Source organism: Phyllostomus discolor, chromosome 2 (assembly GCF_004126475.2).
Source record: "Phyllostomus discolor isolate MPI-MPIP mPhyDis1 chromosome 2, mPhyDis1.pri.v3, whole genome shotgun sequence".
Classification (NCBI taxonomy): domain Eukaryota; kingdom Metazoa; phylum Chordata; class Mammalia; order Chiroptera; family Phyllostomidae; genus Phyllostomus; species Phyllostomus discolor.
This window is the reverse complement of record NC_040904.2, coordinates 203,872,116-203,890,030: the sequence shown is the minus strand read 5'-3', so window position 1 is coordinate 203,890,030 and position 17,915 is coordinate 203,872,116. Positions and strand designations below refer to the sequence as shown.

General features: G+C 36.9%; 1 protein-coding gene across 1 annotated transcript in view; it reads right to left on the bottom strand.

Moving 5' to 3' along the window:
• The window catches only part of WASHC4 (WASH complex subunit 4), a 55,054-nt gene that overhangs the window by 23,402 nt on the left and 13,737 nt on the right, over positions 1–17,915 (bottom strand). Inside the window, 10 exon segments of the mRNA XM_028531893.2 lie at positions 1,422–1,538; positions 2,058–2,163; positions 3,460–3,539; positions 3,670–3,816; positions 4,319–4,426; positions 6,451–6,576; positions 10,856–10,982; positions 15,887–16,047; positions 17,128–17,255; positions 17,365–17,488. Of these exon segments, the coding sequence (XP_028387694.1) occupies positions 1,422–1,538; positions 2,058–2,163; positions 3,460–3,539; positions 3,670–3,816; positions 4,319–4,426; positions 6,451–6,576; positions 10,856–10,982; positions 15,887–16,047; positions 17,128–17,255; positions 17,365–17,488 (1,224 nt within the window).

Genomic DNA, 17,915 nt, shown 5'->3' with positions numbered 1-17,915 from the left:
ATACTCAGGTAAAATATTATTTTTATTGGGAAACTGATTATTACTTTGCTCCCCATTTTAAACCAATGATTTTTCTAATGAGGAAGCAGTTAGATATAACTCAAAGCTTTTTTCATTAATATTTGAACACCCCTGACAGAAAATCAAAAGCTAATGCCTAATGGCTTCAATACAAGGAATACAAATATATACTAAAAAGCACAAAATTTAGGGGAACCAGCAACATGCAAGAGAGGAAATTTTTTAAAAGCTTCCTTGTAAAAATCACTAAAGTCACAAAATTCATTGAGATAAAGGTAATGAAGTTCTTCATCTTTTCTGGTCTACCATGGAGTTATAAACACTAGGAAGACATGTATTTAATCTTCTAAATAAGAATATTTAATATAAGAGCTATATAAAAATTTCCATAATTTTATCAAACCCAATTAAGGTTTATATTGAAGTTGATTCATTTTTAATTCCTCCCTCTAAATAAAAATATCATTAGATGGACATTTAATTTTAAAGATATCAATGTTTATAATACTTTATTCAAACAGGGGGGATGTTATAGTATCTGAATTATTGCTGTTACACAAGTAAATCTTTCAAAAATATAATTTCCTCCTCTTAGTAGCTCTCCAAATGAATTTAGTAAAATAATGGTAGTCTTCTTAACTGTATTATCATTAGTAGCATTCAATATTCCAACCAACTTTGCATTTGCATTCTTCTAAGAAACAAAAACTGAAATATAAATATACTGTTTACTAAAGCAAAAAAAAATTCCAAATTCCTAATCTGGATTTTTACATAAAAAATTAGGAATTAAAGACCAACTTAACACAATAGTGATACTATAACTAAAAATCATCTCTTTCTTCTAGACAATGATTTATACAAAATTTTAAATATGTAAAAGACTGCTTCAATCAAAAGTTTTTCCAGCCCTGGCTGGGTGGCTCAGCTGGTTGGAGAATTGTCCCATGCACCAAAAGGGTTGCAGGTTCAATTCCCAGTCAGGGCACACACCTAGGTTGCGAGAAAAATTCCCAGTCAGGAGGCAACCAATTGACATTTCTGTCTCACATCGATTATTTCTTTCTCTCTCTCTAAAAAAAAAATCAATAAACATATCCTTGTGTGAGGATTAAAAAGTAAATAATAGCCCAGGCTGGTATGGCTCAGTGGACTAAGTGTCAGCCTGTGAACCAAAGGGTCACTGGTTCAATTTCTAGTCAGGGAACATGCCTGGGTTGCAGGCCAGGTCCCCAGTAGGGGGTGTGCGAGAGGCAACACCAATTTTAAGTTTTTCTCCCTTTCCCTCTTCCTTCCCCTCTCTCTAAAAATAAATAAAATCTTTAAAAAAAATAAAGTTTTCCCAAATACTGCATTCCAAATACATGTTTTAAGTTTTTCGATCTCAAATGTGGTATTACCTCATTTAAAATTTCCATGATCTCCTTATCATAGCAATCCAGAAGTATTTCATAGGACTCTAAATGTCTTGCATGCATCATAGCAGGTACACAGTCACGTAAAGCACTGAACATATACTAAGAAGAAAATTAGAACATACATGAATTTATAAAAACCAGATCTCTAATGTAAATAATATCACAGTTTAATTATCCGCCTTGAAAGACAAAACATCAATCTGAAGGCCATTTTTGTTTTTTACATATAACTGTCTTCCTTTTCTAAATAATAGTTGGGTTTTCTAATGTATATATTTTAATACGAATAAAATCAAATTTACTTATTCTTTCCTATCTTGAGCACTCAACTACACTTATTTCCATATGGAAACAGAAAGATCCGAATAATATATACCTTACTGACAAACTAATGTCAGACAATTGTGACATAAACTAAAATCAAGGAAAATGAGAGCGATAGGGAATAAGAGGGAGTTAAATATATTACCACTTATTAAGTATATAGTCTATACTGTATAAATGCTATTGAGTATGTATGGGATTGTGTAAACCAGCATTAGCAGTTAAATCAAATAATCTATTTTAAAATTAGTTTGTATGGTGATTTAAAAAGTGATGGGTTTATTCTTTACTTACATGTAATCTGGCTGCATCAACGGCATTTTCATATACATCATCTAAATAAATTGGGAAGACAGCTCGATGCCAGTATAAAAAACAACAGTTACACTGTGCTTGAACTCTACAATGTGAAGGAGTAATTAGTGGTGTCAAAACTAAAGTATCTCTCCCTCTGCCCCCAAAAATAATCTTACTCATTTTTGTATTGAGTAAGATGACATCGCTTAACCCAAAATTAGTATGGAAAAGCCACAAAATATTTCAAATTGAACAAAGGTAACAAAATATTCTAATACCTGGTATTTTCAGAATTCTGCACATATGCTTTAGTTTTAAAGCACACATGCAAAACTAACTTTTGAAGAGAAGAATTTAGAATTTATTTCAATATCATCTGATATGTCTACATTTACAATACTTGCATCACATGCTCACTTTTACATGTCTTGAAATTGAAAAGCAAAATCTTTTAAAATATTGTAACAAATAAAAAAGGTACAGTTAGTTAATCTGTCTACTATCTTTGTCAAGTGACTATTTCATACCTTACAGTGCGATAAAATGATCATTAAATATCTCATAAAGAAGACCACTTGCTATTTCTTCCAAGGATGCAATGTTAAATGCCACTAACTACAAAATATCTCAGCTTCTCAGAAAAACATTATTGTAAATATAAACATTAAATGGAAACTGTGCTGTAGCCTTAATTTGGCTAGGAATTAAAATTCAGAAGATTCATTTTCCTGTTAAGAAACTTGCTTACTCTTTAATTAAAAAATAAATAGCCCTGGTTGATGTGGTTCAGTGGATTGAGCACTGGCCTGCAAACCAGAGGGTCATGGGTTTGATTCCCAGTCACAGCACATGCCTGGGTTGCAGGCTAGGTCCCCAGTGTGGGGCACATGAAAGGCAGCCACACACTGATGTCTTTCTCCCTCTCTGCCTCCCTCCCCTGCCCTCTAAAAATAAATAAATAAAATCTTTTTAAAAAATTTTAAAAATAAAGCCACAAGGAGCTACAAAAGGTAAGCCTTCCAAAATGACTTCATCTTAGTGCCTTGGCTACCCAACAATGGATATCTAAGTCTCTCACAAACAGATGAAGCCTTATGAGAAAGCAACAATTTTAAACATCAGCTAGAGATACCCATCACAAAAATCACAAAGCACATCAGGGTCTGCCGGATGCTCTCAGGGCTACATCATATTGGCCCATGTGGGTTCTTCCAGAAGCTGGAAGCAAAGTTAAAGACATATGATCCCTAGTCACGGTCTCATTCTGGTCACGCTAGAGGAATCACAGAGAGGAACTAGTGGTGTATTGGGATTACATTTCTTCTCTTGTTATGCTAAAAAGAAAATCAATGTTTCCATTAGCCCTGCCTTTGGAGTATCATTACACACCCCTACTTACCTTTCTCTAAGTTCACTGATAAGATCCAGCTTTTTCATGACTACTTGAAGTGGAAAGAGTTCTTCATCTTTAAATGTTTTCTATCATGGAAGGAAAAAAAGGGCAGAGAAGTCGCAGTCAAAGAAAGAACAGATTTCTTGGGTCAGTGAGAAGGGAACTAGGGAATCTCAGATCTCACTTTTATGACATAACCAGCAGCAACACACTTACCAACTGCGTGCCGACACTGAGCGCCAAAGACACAATCAGGCGCCTCTGCTTTGTGCTTGGTCCGTTTAGCGTGTTTTCAGCCAGAACTAGAGCAGAAAGCACATCAAGACGCTGTTCGCTATATTTTTTGTCAGAAATTACTCTTTTCTTAAAGATAAGAGAAAACAGCACACATTAGCTTTATTTCTGAGGCAGTCACAAAAGACTCAGAAGAAAATCTTCTCAATAATCTTCTGCATGATTCCCCTCGAGACAGCGTCAACAGTACTTTCCCCGTGGAGCTTCTGCTGATGCTGCCGCGTGACTTATCCCTGCCACGCTACCGTGTAGCACGGCTGGGGACAGCACACCTGCGTCAGGCATACTTTAAAATCTCCGTTATTAATTTAGTAAGGAAATCATTCCTTTAAAAAAGATGCTTATATTTTAAAACTGCATACATTGTCACTTTTAATACGTTAATGTATTATGTGTTTTAAGTTCAGAGAAAGAGCATTCTAAATAAAAATCATAAAAATACCATGGAGATAAATGACCAAGAGTATTATGTTTGAGGGAATGGAGTAAACTGGCTGAACTAGAAAACACATATAAAGCAAAATAACAAACTAAAAAGATCATTATGCTGAATACATGGTAAGTTGCATACCTTGGCCACAGAAATAGAATTCAGAGCCTGATGCTGAAGGTACTGTGTTATATGTGACACTGAATCGGCCACAACCATGCTTCTCCTGTAGAACATATGCTCTATTGCCTAAAAAGAGTCAGAAGAAATTTTGTAAAAATTAACATAAAGCTTTTAGGCAAAAATTACAGAATATTTTTATTACCTTGAGCTACGTAAAGAACTTGTAAATGAGATTCCAAGAAGTACTACCATAAAGGGCAAGAATGGTAAATTCAAATGTAATGAAATTAAAAAGCCAGTATAAAAAAAGGCAAGTCAATGTATGAAAAAATATCTGCCACACACAAGGGATTAGTAGTTAGAATATGAAAGACCCCAAATGAATAAGTTTTTAAAGGCAAATAATCCAGCAGAAAACTGAACAAAAGACATGAACAAACTTTTAACAAAAGAAACAGTTAAATGTTAAAAAGATACTACCATTAACAATAAGAAAAATGAACATTAAAAACCACAATCAAAATCATTTATACCCACTAATTTGCCTAATAATACCAATATTGGCCAGCTGGGGAACAATGGAAAGTCGATTATATTGTAGGAGGTATGTAAACTGATGCAACTACTCTGAGAAACAGTTTGGCATCATCTTGGAAAGCTGAACATGTGCATAACAGCAATCCACTCGAACACAACACCTCGGAAAAACTCTGGCACTAGCACACCAAGAAACATTTGCAAGAGAGGCAACGTTGTTTATAACAGCAAAAACTGGAAACCCAAAAATTCATCACCAGGAAAGCCGCACAGCTACAAAAAATAAGGAACTACGGCTATTCATCCCAACATAGATAAATTCAAACACAAAATTCTAAATAAGTAAGTCAAAGAACACATGAAGTATTACTCCATTAGTATAGAGTTCAAAAACATATACAAATGACGAATAGTTTATAGACCCAAACTCATGTGATAAGCTAAAAAGAAAAACAAGGGAATGATAAGCATAAAATGCAGGATAATAGTTTCCTGAGGGGGCAGGAAAAGATGCGATTGGGGGGATGAGATGGGGGGCTTTGAAAATATAGGTAACATTCTTCTCTTTCTTAATTGGGATAGTGGGTTTTTGAGTGTTTATCTTTTTAAATTATTCTGATATATTTGATATGTATGTACCTATACACACATACACACATATATATGTACTTTTGTATTTATATTTCTTAAAAATAGAGCTGATAATACATGTTAAAGAAAAAAGACTAAAAAGCTAAAGGCACAATCTGAAAAAAAAAATCTATTTCCTAAGCAAATCTAAAAGCTATCAGCAGAAATTTGCTAGCGAATCTTAATTTCAATTTTTTAAAAGATTTTATTTTTATTTAGAGAGAAGGGGAAGGGAGGGAGAGAAACAGTGATCAGTTGCCTCCCACACGCCACCAATGAGGAAGCAGACTGCAAGCCAGGCCTGTGCTCTGACCAGGAATCGAACCAGCGACCTTTTGGTTCACTGCAGTGCTCAACCCACTGAGCTGCACCAGCCAGGGCCTTAATTTCAATTTTTAAAAAAGGTTAAAAGGCTCTCCTACTTAGAGGGGCTTTTTTTGTTTATTTATATAGAATGTGTGAAGAAATATTATATCATTATTTCCTGAAGTACACTCTGGTTCTTAATTCATTTGACCACTCCCACAAGTAACTTCTTCATTCATATCACAAGATTACAACACTTTCTCTAAGTTACAAAATATACATACATATGGCCTCATGTTGACTATCCTCATATGTATTTGAAAACCACAAAATAACAGCCAATGGTACAAGGGTATAATTTTTTTAACTCATACAATGTGTCTAAAACTTCCATGAGTAAATCTTTACTAATACTTAGGCTAAACTTTTCATGTTCCTTCTTTTATGTCTCACTACATGTTAACTTTTAATACAGTTTAAACATATTAGCCATTCACAGAATGTTAACATAAATTTCTTTCGATGCCTAGTTCCTCTGTCCCACTTAAAGATAAGTACATTTTCCCATAACTTTTTATTCTCATATAATCAGAAAGTCAAACCTTAAAAGATCATCCTAATTTAAGCCCAGGTCATTTCTAAATTATAATGGCAAGGTAAAACAATCTCAAACCTACCTTGAGAAGTTCAACAAGCCTGCATAATGCCTTAACTGAGGTTTTGGTCATTGGCTTTTGCATGGACATGTAAAGATTCATTGTGGTTTTAATAATGGTACTAATACTATACGCATATAAGAAGCCCTAGAAAAATAAAATAAAACAATGATTAAAATCACGAGAAAATATTTTATTTCTTCACAATTTCAATCTCTGTGCAATAATTATTCCACAACTCACCAATAACTAGTATTTCTAAAGTCCATTTTAAAGCCATCTCTCATAATACTGAAATACTCTTCCTCACACAATGTTATGTACATTGTGGTTAAGTTTCAAAGCAGCCCTTAAAAGTTTTTTAATCTAGCACATTCCAGAAGTTTAGTATTGCTGAAATTCTTGTTTATAATCACATTACATAATCCTTACATTAAAAAAAAAACACTTCAGAAAAATTATTTGGGTGTCAGAAAGATACCTATTCATTTGTATCTTACCTGCCAAGCAAGAAGATAGGCAGAAGTTAAAGACTCCTATGTGTCTACAGCTTAAGACAAGAACTGAGGACTGTAAGAAGCTAGGAATTCAAAAGTGAGGATGAAGAGAGCTGCCGTCTGGCCAATACCTACACACAAATGTACTCTCAGTTCCAAGCCAACCCCCCCCCCCTTCACTTTCACCGAGGCCAATACGCATCCACCGGCTACCATGTTCCCTGCCCACGCTGGCGCTAATCAGACTTTCTCTCCTTCCAGCCCAATAAGAACAGATTTTTTCCCACCCTTCTATTCATGAAGGAAGAACACAGATCTTACGAAGCTTAAAAAAAATAGTGCTTATAAACCCAAGGAAACATTAGGGAATAGGAAAACAGGACAAATAATACTCCTCCTCAAATATTTTTTTTAATTTAGACTGCAGAGGGTACAGAAAAACAAAGACAAGGATGGAGACTTGCTGAGCTTATAAAGGGCCAAGATAGATGCACTCGTAGGTTATGAATAAAGCTAAACTATTCATGTTTATTACTGTTGACAATAAAGCTACTGTGGACATACCCAAGGAGCTGGGGCAGAAGCTACATGTGAGTTATCCTCAACCTCCGGCTCCTGCCCCACCACGTGTGAGAGACCCAGCCCTCTCCCATCAGTAACAGCAGCAGCTCACTAAAGGAGTGACACTCGGTGTGGGGTGGGAATTTCCCTGAACCTGTTACAGCTCTGTGGTAAAGAGATGTGCTAAATTAAGAGAATTAAGAAATGAGAGGGCAGCAGCCTAAGAAAGTGGGCAGTAAGACCAAAGCTTGGGGTATTCGTGCAGGAAAGAGCCACAGTCAGCTACAGGACTGTGACACCAGACTCTGCCCTAGTGCAGGGCAGCACGGAAAGGTTAAAAAGCAGAAACAAGGAATAGCAGAAGTGTAACTCAAAGGCAGGCAGAAAGTGGGGGATCTCTTTTGCAGGGGGGAAAGATACAGAACTCATGGACTGGTATCACACCATTCCCAGATTGTGCTCAATAATTTATGATGGATATACACGAAGGATGTGCAATATTTTAAAAATCTAAATTTGGGGGATGGGGCACCTGGAGTCTGTTTCTGTTAACAGCAGAATAAATAATTTGGACTAACCTTTTCACTGACAACAACTAGAAAATCTGGGTAAAACATTTTTGAAAATCTCTTGGAAGGCATTAAAACTGTGAAGAAAATAGGGAAATTTATGTTCCTTATGGCCAAGCTCTGGGAGGAGACGGAAACCGGGAAGAGTGAGCCTGACATGTGAGGCTGCCTTCCCTTCCACAAGGGGAAGATAAAGGCAGAGGACAAGCTTATCTTTCAACCCCTCACTCGAAGGGAAGGGGAATAAAAGTAAGAGTTCATGGCCCACAAGGAGAAAATGGGAATCCAGGTAAACACTAGGCTCTGGCTTGGGATCCTAAAAAACTACCCCCTAAAAAGCAGGGGTGAACTAGAAAAAAACCAGCCACCAGAGGATTTAGGTCCCACTTCAGGCATCTCCATGTACAACTGGGTTGAGATAACCTGTTACAAGCTGCCCAAGACCAGGTATGTACCAGGAGAAAGACAAAAACTCTCTGGAAGAAGAAAAACAGTATCCAGATCCTCAAATTATATCCACAATTTTTCATACATAATGTGTCACACTACAGAAAATAACTAGCCATCCAAAAAGATGGTATATCCAAAAACGAGGTAAACAATAGCTAATAGAAATACCCAGATAATGAAATTATTAGACAAGAGCTTCAAATAATTATGCCAAATATGTTGAAGGAAATAAAACAAAACTACTTCAGAAGAGAACTGGAAACTACTAAAAGGAAGAAATAAGTAAAGAAAGAAAAGTAAAATAAAATTAACATGGAAAAAAATTAGAAAAAGAACAGAACAGTACTTGAAGAATTAATGGCTGAGAATTTTCCACAAGCTCTACAAATCGTAAGCAGCACAAACACAAAGAAAATTATACCTGGGTGCATCAAAGTAATATTGCTAAAAAACAGAAGTTAATCTTATAACTAGTTAAGGAAAGACCACAGTGAAAAAGCAACAAAAATGACAGTGGACTTCTCAAAAAAAACAGAGGAAGCCAGAAGGCAATAAAATGGAGGCTTTAAAAGCTGGGGGATGGTGGGGGAGGAATCCTACCAAACTAGAATTCTGTGGATAGCAAAACGGCCTTCGAGAATAAAGTTAACATTATGCCAAGTGAAATAAGCCAGTCAGAGAAAGACAAATACCACATGATTTCACTCATATGTGGAATCAAATGAACAAACTGAAAACTAACAAGGAAAATGGGGAGAGACGCACAGATGGAGAGCAGGATGACAGCTAGAGGGGAGGGGGTCACGGGGGGATTGAGCAGAAAGGAGAAAAGGACTCATGGACATGGTGTGGTGACTGCTGGGGGGAGGCTGGTATAAGGGGAATGACGGGTAATGGGGAAAATGCAATAAAGATTAAAGCAAAAAAAATGAAGTTAAAATAAAGACACATTCAGACCAAAAAAAACTGTGATATTTCATCAATAAAGTCATTTTAAATGAAATACTAACAGGCATTCCATAAATTGAAGGATGAAGAGATGCAGGAAGGAAGAAAAGCAATACAATGAGTAAAAATGTGGGTGAATCTAAATGAACACTGACTACAAAGACAGCAGCAGCAATACCTTGTGATGTTTAAAACACATGAACAAAACACACAGCTGCAGCACAGAGAGAGGGGGGCAAAGAGAACTAAAGCGATTTAACTTCCTTACACTGTCTGCAAAGTGATAAAACTGATGTACACTGGAGCTGAATGAGTAAATCATGCAGCTTAAAATCTCTACAGTATCCACTAAAAAAAAAAAAAACAACAGTATTCACATTCAAATGACAGAAAAAAAGAGAATAAAAGCAACCTAGAACAAGTGAGGCAACTAGTAAGGTGGTAGTTTTAAATCCAAATACAACGGTAATAACATACATAGAAAAGAGTTCAATGAAAAAATTACGACCATCAGGCTGGGGGGATGCATGCTGCTTATACAAGACACACATTAAATGTCAGGAGCCAAACGCGTTGTAAGTAAAAGGATCAAAAAAGACATACAATGTAAACCTTTACTAGAAAACTAAGATAGCTATGTTATAACCACACAAAACAGATCTACAATGAAAGAAAAAAGGGATACTTTATAATTCAATTCACTAGGAAGATAAAACAATTCTTAACGTTATGCACGTGGTACCAAAATACATAAAACAGAACTGACAGAGCTGCAAGGATAAAGGGACAAACCCACAGTACCAGTGAGGGAATTGAACGCAATTCTCTCAGTAACTGGTGCACTGTGCAGACAAAATCATTTGGAAACCCAACCTACTGAACACCTACAGAGCACTACAACCAACGAATACAAATTACACATTCTTTTCAAGTGCCCATGAAATGTTTACCAAAGCTATCATAGGCTGAGCCATCATACAAATCTCAACAAATTTCAAAATACTTAAATTATTGCTAAAATCAATAATAAAAGGGTAACAAGGAAATCCTCATACTTAGAAAATAAATCTCCAAATAAGCCACAAAGAAATCACAATGAAAATTTTAAAATATTTTCAACTAAATAAAGGATAATGGAAATGCAACATATCAAAACATACGGCATACAGCAAAAACGGTCCTGCTTTGAGGAGAATGTAGGAATTTGAATGCATATATTAGAAGATCTAAATTAATCAATCACAAATAATAAATGTTATACAGATCCAAATGTAACCTAATCAATTTCAATTTTATAGACAAAAACATATCCTATCATTTCCAGTTTTTCTGAAGTGTACCTTCTGTGCATTAGATTAACAAAGAAATGACACTCAAAATATTCTAAGAGAATGGAACTACCTGTATAAAAACACTGCATCTATTGGTGAGGTCTTCAGCAAATTTATCCATCCTCTGCTCCTTAGATAAAATAGATTCCATTTTCATCATCCACGAGCTCACAAAGACGTAGTAAGACTGTACATCTCTAACAAAGGAAAATACTGGGGTTACTAAGCACAGAAAAGAAAATGTACTTCCATTCCTTCATATTGGTTGGGATAAAATATTTCCTTGCGGCAGCCACTTCGTCTTACTGGCATGGAAAATAGATATCATACACACATATATAATGTATTCATTCAACAAATACTTACTGAATGCCTATATAAGGCAAGCACTGTTTCTCAGCACTGAGAACAAAAATCAGCAGTAAAGAAAACCAGACAAAGATCTCCACCCCCATGAAGCTTACATTCTGGAAAGGGGAGCTGTATAAGAAATTAGTAACTAAACTTTCTAAGATGTCAAATGATATGGGGCATAAAAAAAAAATACAGCAGGGAAAAGGGATAGGGACCGGGACGGTTGGTACAATTTTAAAACCCCAGTGATCAAAGTGGGCTCATTTGAAAATGTGATTCTGAGCAAGATTTAAAGATGAATGGGTAATCCATACACATGTGTAAGAGAAGAAAATTCTAGTGAAGCAGCAAACGTAAAACATGTTAAAACAGAACATATGTCTGGCACGTTCAACTAATACCAAACAAGTGAGTAGAGCCCAAACCGCAGGGATAAAAGGAAGGAAAAGCAGCTCAGGGAGGTACACAGATGGGGGGCTGGGAGAGAGGAGAAGTGGCGAGTGGGGAGAGCCTTGCGGAGGGGACTTCAGGGGAAACTCACTAGAGGATGTGAGCAGGGAGACTCGATCTAACGCTGCAGAGGACCAGGACGCTGTGGCTGATATGCTGAAGTAAACTATAAAGGGGATAATGGTAAAAGGAAAACCACTTAGGAGGCTGCTGTGACAATGCGGAGAAAGGGGATGACAGCTTGAGCCAGAACGGGAAAGTGGAAGTGGTGAGAATTTGAAAAGTCAGTCCTGACTGAATGCTTACCCATGCCAGCCACTGTTCTGAACACTTTACACAAATTAACTAGCTCAATCCTCACATTACCTTTACAAGGTAGGTATTATGATCTCCATTTCAGAGTACACTGACACACAGAAGTTATGTGCTGAATTTCATATCACTAATAAGTCAGTCAGCAAGTCAAGATTAAACCCCCAATCTAGGAAGCTTTCCCCCTCTGGAAAGCCTTAATATAATTATATGCATGTGGAATTCAAACACTAAAGCATTCTACCAATGCATCTCAAATCACTCACCACAGGAACTTTTAGCCCACATGCTGTTTAAACCATACTTTTTTTAAAAAAGTCAAGTGTGCAAAAAATGGACAATTCTCCTTTGTGGGACCTGACTTCACCAACTCTCCCTAAAAACTATCTCCAGCTACGAGCAGGTAGAGAAATGGCCCATTACTGCTGATGAGAAGCAGCTGAAGCACAGTAAGTACGTCAGGGCAAGAGACTGAAGAGACCCACTTAATTAAGACTCAAGTCCCACAGAGGTTCTTGGCTAGCCATACAGCCAAGCAATCTGATCATCTCAAGAACTCAGTCTAAAGGATTACACCAAAATTTATAATAGATGTGTTTTAAGGAGGTGAAACCCTACCCTCTGAGAAAAAATGGTTTCTGCTGAGCCAGAATTCCATCAGACAAAAGACACCAATATTGTATTTCTGGCTTCGCCTCCAGTGGTGCTCAAGTGTATTATCTGACTTGTGGATAATTCGATTGAAAAGTCTGGGACAGAGAGAAAGAGCACTAGGGCAATGCCTCCATTCCTGAGGCGGGACACTGTGATCAGGACCCAGCAGGGTTACAACGTGCAGGAGAGGACAGAAAAGTGGTGAGCAAGGACACAAGGAAGGGCCTGGACTGCGGGGCCTTCCCTAGCAGCACTCATGTCGGTAACACTATAAAGAAGGTTAACACACAGTTAAGAGTATTCGCTCAGCTTTGGACCACAGCATGCTGGCTAAGGCAGAGTTTGTCACTCCGACCACCACCCCTATACAGCCTCCAGATGATCTTGTTTCCTGCAAATATATACAAATAAAACTGCTTCAAGTTTTAAAAAGCAGGTTAACCGACAAAAGGAGTACAAAGATGGCCAATGTCACACTGTCAGCTTCATTAGAAAATACAAACAGGAAAAAAATAAATCTCCCGCCCCAACATAAACCACTAAAGGGTCTCAACACCTGTAAGTGAAAAGGGGGTTTGAAAGGAAGGTTCACACCTCTATCCTCCAACATCAGTTTCCCAGTGTCAGAATGGTTGTAAATGAAAAGCGAAAGGCAGCACCCTACAAACCCTGGACCCCAGTCAAGAGATGGCCAGCGCACCTGGCCAGCTGCGGTCTGGTGTACAGTGTGGGGCAGGGAACCTGTCCCCACCGCTTCGTCCTCACTTATATGATGCACTCTGGAGCATGACTGGGGCAGCTCTGAGCCCACCCGCGATTTTTTCTAAAATGTCAGACAAGCTCATGCTCATCACATCCCCCTCTCCTGGGTTTCACTACAGTGGAGTTTCCCTGCACAGCAGAAGTGCAAGGACACTGAAAATCTGTGCAGCTCCATGGTGACCGCATATCTTCGGAATCAAAATTTAGAAACATAACATTTTATCAGTGGGATCTCTCTGGAAGTCAATTTATTCAGCCTTCCACCAGACAAGACTCACTTCGCACAGCACCCTGGACGGACGGTCATCTACATTCTGCCCACGTAGGTGTGGTGAGAGCGCACAGCACCTGCCGCTCCGAGCAGCCTACACCAGGCTGCTGGAGGCTGGGGAGTAGGACTGGCATGGGTCTGCACGCCCTCTATGTACCTGGCTGTGTGACCTGGCAAAACCCATTTCTCTAAGCCTCATTTTTCTATCAAAAATGGGACAAAAACAGTGCTGTTGAGAAGTTTACAGCTTATGCTCTGGAGCTGGACTGCCAGGCTCTGCCATCTACTTGTTGGTTAAATTTGGTAAGTTTAATCTTTCTGTGCTTCAGCTTTCTCATCTATAAAATGGCAATAACAACCATATCTACCTCATATCACTTTCTGATGACTAAAGAAGATGATATACGTGAAATTCCTGGAATAGTTGCTGGCTTATCAAAAGTATTGAATAGTTATTATTTCCCACATGAGACTATTACAGGTTTTATATAAGGCATTGTGTTAAAGCCTTTATTAGCATAATGCCTACTAAATAGCTAAGGGCTCAATCATGTTAGCAATTATTACCTGTCATTTTCATCTTTTAGTTCTAGTACATTTTAAAGCTACAGAGATCAAATCTGTTCCCTCCTTAACCTGAATGCCCCTCAAATACTTTGGCACCCACCACGTCTTCCTCAGATTTCTCTTTTAAAGGCCAAACTATACAGACTCTTCAATGAGTCTTTCAGGGGTATGGTTCTCAGATCTTCAGACATCCTGTTCAACTTCACCTGGGATGCTACAGTTTGTGACCCTCTTATTGTACAATAAAACGTGGTACCACCAAACTAGGATCTGACCAGTAAGAATTCAATGAAACTACCAACTCCTGTGGTACAGATACTATAACCACTAGTTTCCATAAGCTGGATATAGTTGTTAATGTAATCTAAGTATGTACTGGCATTTTTAGCAACTATATCACACTGTTAAAGAATATTAAGCCTCTGATAACTAAAATATCCACATCTTTTTTAAACTACTGCTATTAACCCTGATCCCAGTCTCCCCATCTTACTGAATTCATCCCTTTAACCTAAATCCAAATTTACACCTTTATCTCCTCTCAACCCTGCTCCAGAGTGTATTAGGGAGCTCTGAACCCCCTGCAGTAAGTAGTCCTGCCTGAACTGAGCTGTCACCTTCCACTGGCTTTAGTCACAGATTACGGCAGGGGTGTCCAACATTTTGGCATCCCTGTGCCACAGTGGAAGAAGAGTTCCCTTGGGCGACACATTAAACAAACACACACTAATGAAAAGTGATGAGCAAAAAAAGCATTTTAAGTAAATTCACGATTTTGTGTTGGGCCACATTCACAGCCATCCCGGGCCACATGCGGCCCACAAGCCACGGGTTGGACGCCCTGCTTAGGGGATCTCCTGTATTTGACGAAATCCTTCCCCCACCGTGTAGCAGTGGCCCCATTTCCCCTCGATAGCCAAGACCAAGAGAAGGTGGGTAAGCACGCCTACTACCCTTTCAGTGTGTCACAGAGAGAAACTGTGTCCTGCACAGGGTAAGGGGCCGAGTCCTGTGTCACTTACCACCTTCACCCAGGTCAACACGTGATTTTAGCACTGCACTCAAGTAAAGATGTGCAGTAAATTTAACTGTCGATGCTAAGTGATGAGAACATTGGAGCTCTTTATAGCATTTTCTCTATTTTGTGTACATTTGAAAATTTACAAAATAAGAATTAAAAAATCAGAGGTCAGTATCAGAAGAAACTAAAAGCATTCTTTTAAGGAAGACTAAGGTACAGGTGGAAATTATTTTTCCCTTTAAACCTTTAGTTTTTAACTTTTTAAATATATATCTACATTAGTTTCCTAAAATTAAAGAAAAGTGCATAAAATTAAAGTCAACTCCTCCAAAAATCAACATTGAACCATGGACACAAAATGTTTTAATGACATCTACCATAGACTTCAGTTTAAACAAAAACTACTTAATGCATCTGATAAAAATTATGTGTGCACATATGTGTGCATATACATGTACATGTGTACATACATGTATATATGTATATAAATACATGCACACCTCTCCAAAAAGTGTAATTTGCCTAAATCTTAAATGGAGTGTAAGCTTAAAAACAAAACAAAGAAAACTCCTAGAAAATAAATTTCCTAGAGAATGCCCAACCTTTTCCCTGGTAATGAGTAAGTATGTTTGATTTTATAATTCAAATGCTTAAGCTTTGAAAATATAAAATATCTAAATATTTTCATTATAGGTACTTCTTAAACCTACTTGGTCAGTGATTGAGCTTTCTGCTGTAGGAAAGTGTCTCTGTGTATTTTAATGGCTTGCAGACTTTTTCTGTCTAGAAGTTTGGCAGCTGCTGGTATTTTCTGGATCAAAAAATTATCAGGAAACCAAATGATATTAGCAGTTAGAGTGATGGCTGGTACCTGAAACAGTAACCATAAGAGGAAACAAATCATTAAATGAAGGCTAAACAATAAGTTGTTTAATAGTTCTATAATACATAATGGAAGACAATTTATTTCAAGAAAATTGATCATGAAAAAATACTCATTTACATATTAGGAGACAAATTATCTTACTGTGGCATAGTTAAGGCATTCCAGTGTCTGGTACAGAGCATGACAGTAATTTCATCCTGCCTAAGCATTAACGCAGCACATGTGCACACGTGCACCCTCTCCCATGGATTTTAAGATCCATGAGAACAAATACATGCAAAAGAATCAAACGGAAATCCTCATGGTCTTCACTTTCACTCTATATTAGCATTCAGAAAAAATAAATAAATAAATACCCAAGATGGCTGGGTTCTCATGGTCACATATCACTTGATTCTTCATACAAACTAAATTTTGAGTTTTTTAAAATCCTTATCCAAGGACATTTTTTTAAATTGCTTTTAGAGAGAAAGGAAGGGAGAGCGAGGGAAACATCAATGTGTGAGACAAACATTGACTGGCTGCCTCCTGCACTTGCCCGGACCTGCTCACACACACCTGGACCAGGGATAAGACCAGCAAACCTAGATTATGTACCTGACCAGGGACTGAACCCACAGCCCTTTGGTTATGGGATGATGCTCCTACCAACTCAGCCACATTGGCCAGGGCTAAATTTACAATTAGTAAATCAAGTGCCACATCATGAAAACAGTAAAAATGTAAAAAAATTTTTTTTAATTTTTTTTCTATTTCAATAATAAGAGTAAGTGGCAACAGGAGAAAGAAGAGAGAAAAGTAGTAATACAAAGTTAGTGTATAGGAAAAAAAATCTGGAAAACCACCACTAATACCTATTTACATTATGTAGAATTATAAAGTATTTTCATGTACTATATTATTTATTTCTAGAATGCTAGGAGCTTTTTTAATGACTATATTTTTGTAATTATTACAAAAATCATTTTTTGTAAGCAGAAATAGAATACATTTTAACATATTCACTTTTATCCAAAATCTTTGTCATCTACTCAAATTAAAAAAATAAAAATTGCAAGTTCTTACCTTCTTACAAATGTCCAATAAAGACTTATAAAACTTTTTATCAATAGTTCGAAAAATCTGAAAGTGTAGTACAAAAAGACCACAAATTCCAACATACTTGTCTCTCTGGTCAATTTCAGAAGGCTCTCCTTAAAAAATGATAACATGAGAGAAGAACAGAACAAGCATATTTAAAATTCTACTTTCAAGGAAATGCAAACTTTATAACCAAAAGCCAAAGAATGCACTATACATTACCAAGTCTGGCTTCTACATTTGCAAAAATTGAGCGAATACTATGTGCAAATTCTTCTGCAAAAGTGCTATTTTTTGACACAGATACACCTCCATTCAGAGAATCAAACTGCTGCTCTATACAAGCCTAGAAAGGAAACATTTAAAAAGAAATTTAACTCTGAATAACAATCTATTAAACAAATTTAAACATAGTGTGTAATGAACAGCTACATTAATCACTTCAATTTTACTAGCACTGAAGTTCAGGTTTTTACCTTGATCTACTATCTAAATCCTTTTGAGTAGAAAATTTACATATACTTATATATTTGAGTACCAGTTATGTGAAATAAAACTAAATACAAAATTTTGTAATTTAATATGAAGAGATATACTCAGTGATGTATAAAAGACCCATCTGATGAAGCACTAGAAAACATGTTTTATTATCTACTTTGTACTTTTAAAGGTAGAGTTTATTTTTTCTGTTTACAATTACTTTCCTAGCACTTTATTACAGCATGTGTAGAAATGTCTCCTGGAAAAACAATGACAAAAAAAATTACCTTCTA